The sequence below is a fragment of the Rosa rugosa genome, chromosome 2 (genome assembly GCF_958449725.1).
Source record: "Rosa rugosa chromosome 2, drRosRugo1.1, whole genome shotgun sequence".
NCBI lineage: Eukaryota > Viridiplantae > Streptophyta > Magnoliopsida > Rosales > Rosaceae > Rosa > Rosa rugosa.
In genome coordinates, this window is record NC_084821.1 from 10,127,545 (window position 1) to 10,135,131 (window position 7,587).

General features: G+C 39.3%; 1 protein-coding gene across 1 annotated transcript; it reads left to right on the top strand.

Annotated features, from left to right (window-relative positions):
• The first annotated feature begins 4,853 nt into the window (after positions 1-4,853).
• LOC133734508 (receptor-like protein 2) lies at positions 4,854-7,587 on the top strand. Its single transcript, XM_062162138.1, has one exon. It carries the CDS (start codon positions 5,288-5,290, stop codon positions 7,580-7,582), a length of 2,295 nt encoding a protein of 764 aa, XP_062018122.1. The 5' UTR covers positions 4,854-5,287; the 3' UTR covers positions 7,583-7,587.

Sequence of the window (7,587 nt, forward strand, 5' to 3'; positions counted from 1 at the left end):
AAAGACCCTGAAGCTCACTCATGGAATCAAAGAGTCTGAAGCTAGCTCATATATACTCATTCCATTATAGTTAACGCGACCTAAATTTCCTTAATGAGTACTATGACAAGACTACGAAATCGAATTCGAATTATGATTATGATGTTGCAACATATTATAACTTTCTCGAAGTTATGATCGAATTATTTAGAGCTCTAGAAGAGCATATATGAGACGTATCGATAGATGAATATTGATGTATGTGGCTAGGTCATACACTGTCACGCCCCGAAATTTTAAATAACAAATTAAAATCCGAAACGTGAATTACACAACTTACTTAAATAACAACTAGAATTTTTTTCATAATCCCACACCTCACACCACTCAATATTACATAACCAAATTCTCAAGGAGATTATTTATTACAGTACACTCTCTCCAAGTATAATGTAAGCTCAGATGAGCATAACAACCTCACGATAGCAGGGAATAAAATAATGCTGCAACCCTTAACTAGCTCGACCTCCGTCACGATTTGCCTGACCTGCAGGATTATCCGCTACACCGTTTGAATAGTGTACCGGGATTGCAACAACACAAAACCCGGTAAGCTTTTTGCAAAGCTCGTGAGTAAATAAGAAATGAACGGTTGATTTATTAAATCCCAATTCTTTTAACTCAAGTAAACAATCAACAATCTCAACATTCAAAATGCAAATGTCAGACCAATTCACGGAACAACAAGGAATACATCCCCACAAACCTCTAACCTCAAAATCCCTCTGTGGTCTTTCCCACAACCTACATGTATTCCCATTGCATGTGGTCTTTCCCACCACCTGCAATCATCCTCACTGCATGTGGTCTTTCCCACCACCTGCAATATCTCCACACGTTAGAGCTCTAACTACGTCGCTACGTCACCTTGGCCTAGGTTTAGTAAAACGACCTATATCCGGGTTTTTTTATAACCCTCGATCCTTGGACCCCTGTCCTCAGAACCCTACTTCTCTATTCAACTCACAAGATAAACATGATTATCACAAACATCCATCGATCATCATTATCACAAATAATCATGGCAATTTCAAAAACAATATCAAATCATAACCAAGTTATAGCAATTCCACACACACCTCAATGTCACACCATTCCATATATAACCACGTAAATATATATATACGTAATTATCCGCTCAGGGATAATCACTAATACCAACTATAGTTCAAGCATAAAAATCGTGAAATTCATTTTGTATAATTAAAATCATTTTACTTACCTATGGACCGTAGTTGATCAAGTCCATATGATTTAAAACAAATATTTATTTCACAAATATTTTCACACAATTACGACAAAATAAAGTAATTAAATGTACTCGGTTCGTAATATGAACCACGTGAGGTTTACTCACCTCGATATTCCCGCTGCGTCTTCAATTTAACACAATACACACCGAAATCGCTCACCCAAGGGAGACCGTCAATCACCTAATCACACATGACCTTAACTTAGCCAATAACTCAAAAACGAAATCAAACGACAATCCAACGGTCGGATCGAAATTAAATGATGATCCAACGGTCGGATCCTCACGGATCGCCTTTAGGATCACCCTCCAAAAATCATCACGAAGGTCCAACGGTCGGATCTTCCTGAATCGTCCTTACTAACATCTTCACAAATTTATACGAAAATCCGACGGACGGATTCTCACGAATTGCCTCCCTAATCACTGTTTTGCAGTTATACGAAGATCCAACGGTCGGATCTTCGCCCATGACCACACAAAGCCACTGGGACAGTCATAAGATCATCATATCAAAACTACAAGTCCATCTGACGGTCCTAACTTCACAGATCACAAATCTAACGATCGAAATCGATCGAAACTTAAAAATTCATAACTTAATCATACGATATCCAAAAATTGCGTATAATATATCGAAATGATCGTATTGAAATATAGAATCTAAAAATGCACAGAAATCATATTTTTGACCCCCGGAGGTGGCCGGAAAGGGCCGCCGGATTTAGTGGCAGAGCCGCCGCCGACCACCACCAATGGTGTCGGGGCCGGGCTGCTCTTCTTCCTCTCATCATGCTTAACAACTGTCATAACTACCATGTAAGCTGAAAATTACCGGAAGTGGTTGAAATTACCTAAAACAGTCGAGGTGGCCGGAAAATTTCCAGAATCCGGCGAGAAACTGCAGAAAACGGCGAGCTCCAATTCGACGTAAAAACTTCAATTTAAGGCTTCGATTCCTTCTGAAGAGTTGTTAAGAAACTTAAGACGAACTCACTGGTTCAAGAATCACAGAAAAATATGGTCTGTAGCTCGAGATATACCTATCGAAAGCTTCGGTGGTCGGAAAAATTCCAGAATTTTGCAGAATCCGGCAAGGCTCGATTTCGACGTCAAAACTTCAATTCCAAGCTTCGATTCCTTCTAGGTGCTTGTTCAGAAAGTTGAGGCGAGCTTGAGGACGAAGTTTGGAAAGGATTGGTGGCTTGCAGCTCGAGTTATCAAGCTTGGAACTAACACGGTTTCAAAACCAACCGGGTTTCCACCGTTGTATTCGACCGTGCTGCGGTGCAAAGCTGCCACTGGCAGTTGCGTAAGGAAGAGGCGAAGGTGTGGTACGTGGTCCGGCGTCGTTTGGTGGCCTGTGGAGAGAGAGAGAGATTGGAGAAGCCGTGCTCTGTTTTCGAATGGGTTTCGGACGAGAAAGAGAATGAGAGAGAGTGAGAGAGCTCGTGACAGAGAAAAAGAAAAGAGAAGCAATTATGCTTGGGACGAAAGAGAGAGACCGAGACAGCCAAAAGGAAGAGTGAAAAGCTAAAGGAAGAGGTGAAATGTTCGTATTATTCCTCCAACGAGGTTCGTATTATTCCTCCAACGAGGTTATTACATACACAAAGTTAAATGTGTCAATTTCTTTATATAGTTTAGCTATTACTTAGTGTGTGAATTTGAGCATATGAGGTTGTTTCTAACCTTATTATATGAGGTAAGGCTTATTGAAAATCGTTTAGCTTTATTGGTATTGCTTCAACTTTGCAGGTATGAAAATTTGTGATGAGCCCCTATATGCAAAGCACACACGGTCTCACTTCAGTGATAGACACATCAAACCACTATACATGGTACATGCAGCTTATCGCATACATAATTGAGGCTTGCAACAATCAGGGGGAGACTAGTATCAGGGGGAGCATCCAGAAGTATGCTACCTAGGACTTATGCGCATTGTGCTCTTTTTGTCCTTCGACCAAGGTTATTTTTGTCCCACTGAGTTTTTGTTACCTGGCAAGATTTTTAACGTGGCAATAATAAGCGCGTCCAATATCATTATTCATTGGTGGACATCTAAGGGGGAGTGTTGTAAATATTATTATCTATATGTTTGTCCACGTAAATACTTATTAGTTATGTACTTTGATGTAAACTCTACCTCTATATAAAGGAGGCTAATGAGACTGAATGAGAACACTTCTACTTCCTCCCAACTATTCTCTCTATATCTTCTCCCTACTTTATAACACTGACATCTTTATTGTTTATTATAATTATTATCTTTGTAAGACTTACCTCTCTATATATATACACTGTATGAATATTGTCAAACTCTTCCCATCCCAAAATCCTTGACCTCCATTAACCAGTGATAATCCCTGTATGTGCAATATATGCATCATTAATCTAGTATAAACAAACAGGCGTTCAAAAAGGGGCAGAAGACCTAATTAAGCGTGTTAATAACTTCAGCAATTGAATTTTCGCGGACCTGATCATGATCCACCTGACCAATACCAAAAGGTAATTGCAGCTTCGAAGGTAAATCCAAAACTTTGGGGTGCTCCAATTCCAAATAAATGTCTACCGATTAAAGGCAATTAATTATTAATGATGAAGATAGTAAGAACAGCCAGGACCATATGATGAGAATGAGAATCTTAATCAAATTAGGGTTTCATATATTTCCATAGTTCTTGGGTTATTGTAGGATTTGGGTGAGTTTGTGTTACATAATGCTTTAGAAGAACCGGAGATTTGCATACATGAACTCCTAGCCGATGTACAGTAAATACGTGTGGCCGGTGACCAGCTCCACTATGGAGCTACATGTATACAGCCACCACGTTGAGACTATCTTAATTTCGAAAGCCACCGGCTTGTTATAGAGGAATAGATCACTCCTAAATACAGCTAGGCCAGGTGGAAAGATAGGACTACAATTTCTCGATCAGCTTTATTGCGAGCCAAAAACTGTAGGCAGTGAAATTCTCCCCTGACTCGATCTTTAATTGAATTATGGAATTCTCAACAAGAGCCAAGAAAGCTTTCTTGTTAGTGTCCTCATTTCTTGTAAGTTTTCTGATGTTTATGGTGAGACATCTGTCACCTTGTGTTCATCTCGTTAATTGAAACTAACAAAAGCAGACAATTGCACTTCAATATGGGTTATAACTAATTACATTTCAAGCGGTTTCTTTCAACTTTGAGTTTTGATGGGACAGACAGAAATTATTCAACCTCCTTTATTAAGAAAATTATTACGAAGTTTGGGGGGAAATTTACAAGAATAGGGTAACTGAATCGGGGCCACACACCGCCAGAACTGAGAAATATACCCCTCCTGTTATTGGTTTGACGGAGAGTGTGTAATTACACAGATAATGTAAGATGTTAAAAAATTATATGGCTTAAGATATGTGGAACGCAGATCGACAATTTCGGTCAAACTTGTGCTGCAAACTGGTATCTAAACTTAAGCCGCCCTAAACTAAAGAGGTTGATGGAAATAGGTTATAAAGATTAAAGACGGATTATAATTTGGTGCAACCAGTAATATTTAAACTCCAGATTGAATATTTTTTCTAAAGGATGGTGATGATGGAAACTGAAGAAAAGTCGGCAGAAAATCGATAATTTTCCACAAAAAAGTAGAGAAAAGCATGCTACTGATCATCTTCCTTCTCCAAAGGAACATCATGTGAAACATCTTTCATAACCAGCCAGGAATGATCATCAGAATCGTTTGTTTATTACCACTCGATCAGGAATAAATCTCAGAAATCCTTTGTTTATTTCAGTAGTGGAGGACTCCAAGAATGAGTGAAGGGAGCCGCTAAAGCAAAGAAATAGTGGAGCTGCTTAAAGAACAAACAAAAAAAGGATAAGGCAGAAGGAAGACTCACGTATAATGAAATCTATAATTCTTAGGCTTCTTCAATTGGCTTTACCAGCTCTTCTATACCAATATAAATAGCAACCTCTGTGCACATTCTAAATCAAAATATGGCACATTTACAAAGAAACATGATAGTGCTCATTCCAATTGCTCATACCTTCCTTTTCTTCCTCTCCTTCATTTTCTCTTCCAATGTATCTACAAATGTTCATGCATGCAACCAAAGTGAGCGCAGCTCTCTCTTATCCTTTTCCCTAACTCTGTCCAAGTCACCACCTTTGAATTGGACTGCAGTTAATTGTTGCCATTGGGAGGGCGTAACTTGCGATCTGGCTGGTTCGGTCACCCATTTGAGCTTACCCTCCAAAGAAATAAAACTCAAAGGAGGTGTATTTCCTTCGTCAATATCACTTCAGAATCTCACACATCTCAGCCACTTGAATCTCTCTCACAATTCTCTTTATGGCTCACTAGATCAAACTGCATTCTTCTTGTCCTTCAATAATCTTAAGATCCTAGATTTGAGCTATAACCTTCTTTTTGGAGGTTTACCGTTTTCTCTACCATTCACTCATATACGGACATTGGATTTGTCCAACAATCATTTCCATGGTGCAATTCCATCTTCAACTTTCCAGCAAGCTTGGAATTTGACCAGTTTTAATGTCAGCAACAATAGCTTGACCGGGTCTATACCATCCTCCTATATTTGTCTTCATTCTAATCCCTTGGTTAAGCAATTGGATTTTTCTTTCAATAAATTCAATGGCAATATTTCTCCTGGATTAGGGAAGTGTTCGAACCTGAAGGTTTTTCGTGCTGGTCACAATAACCTTTCGGGATTACTTCCTGAAGATATCTATAATGCTACCAAACTTGAAGAAATTGCATTACCTCTCAATTCACTATATGGCACCATAAGTGAGAGAATTGCTAACCTCAGCCATCTCAAAATTCTTGGCCTCAACTCTAATAAATTGAGTGGTGTGCTCCCTGCAGGTATTGGTAAGTTATCCAATCTCCAACTCATGCTCCTTGATTTTAACAGTCTAGAAGGTTCTTTGCCCCCATCCTTGATGAATTGCACAAACCTTATAGAACTGCGTTTGACATTCAACTCTTTGAAAGGGGACATTACCAAGCTTAATTTTTCCAAACTCAGTCAACTTACTAAACTTGATCTAGGGGATAATTGTCTCACGGGTGTCGTGCCAACAAGCCTTTACTCATGCAAGCTCCTGAAAGCAATTCGACTGAGCGACAACGACCTAGAAGGACAAATCCAGCCTGAGATTTTGTCATTAAAATCCTTGTCCTTCCTCTCGCTTAGTACCAATAGATTGACCAACATGACTAGAGCAATGAAATTATTTATGCGTTGCAGAAGTCTTGAATTCCTCGCCTTAGGATCTGCTTTTGTAGATGAGGAAACGCGAGCTGATGTTGGCATTGTTGATTTTGGTGGACTCCAAAATCTTCGATTTTTGGATTTGGGCTATTGTCACCTTACTGGTGAAATCCCTATATGGTTATCTAAGCTCAAGAAGCTAGGGATCTTGTATATGGACCATAATAAAATCACAGGGTCAATTCCTAGTTGGTTGGGGACTCTCCCAATGCTCATTTACATGAACTTGGGATCCAACTTTATTTCAGGTGAATTTCCAAAAGCACTTTGTAGACTACCAAAGTTGGTAACTGCATGGACTGCAGCTCAGGGGGACGATAATGATCTTGAATTGCCTATCTATGGATCCCAAGGTAAATTATCGGTGCAATACACGTTTTCTTTCTTTGCTCCAGAAATCTACGTAGGAAATAATGCCATTAATGGGAGCATACCTTTTGAGATTGGCCAATTGCAGCTTCTCCATGCGTTGTATCTTAACAACAACAACTTCTCCGGCCGCATTCCAGAGCAGATATCTAACCTCAAAAACTTGGAGGAATTGGATCTTTCCAGAAATCAGTTTACTGGAAATATCCCATCATCAATTACAAGGCTAAATTTCTTGTCATTTTTCAATGTTTCATACAATAGTCTCGCAGGATCGATACCAAGAGGGACTCAGCTACAACTTTTGAATGCTTCTGCATTTGAAGGGAACCCAAAGCTTTGTGGTACCCCACTTCCAAATGAGTGTCAACCAAATAATGGCAACGATAATGCAGATATTATGACCAGCAAAGACAATACAGATAATGAGCATCAAAGTCAAATTCCATGGTTTTACACTTCCACTGTTCTTGGGTTCATTGTAGGATTTTGGGGAGTTTGTTGCCCTTTGGTTCTTAAGAAGAAATGGAGATATGGATATTTCAAATTTCTAGACAGCGCTCAAGATAGGCTCCAAGGGATGATAATTGCTCGTGTGGATGGCAATAGAAGGCTTATAAATTAGAATTC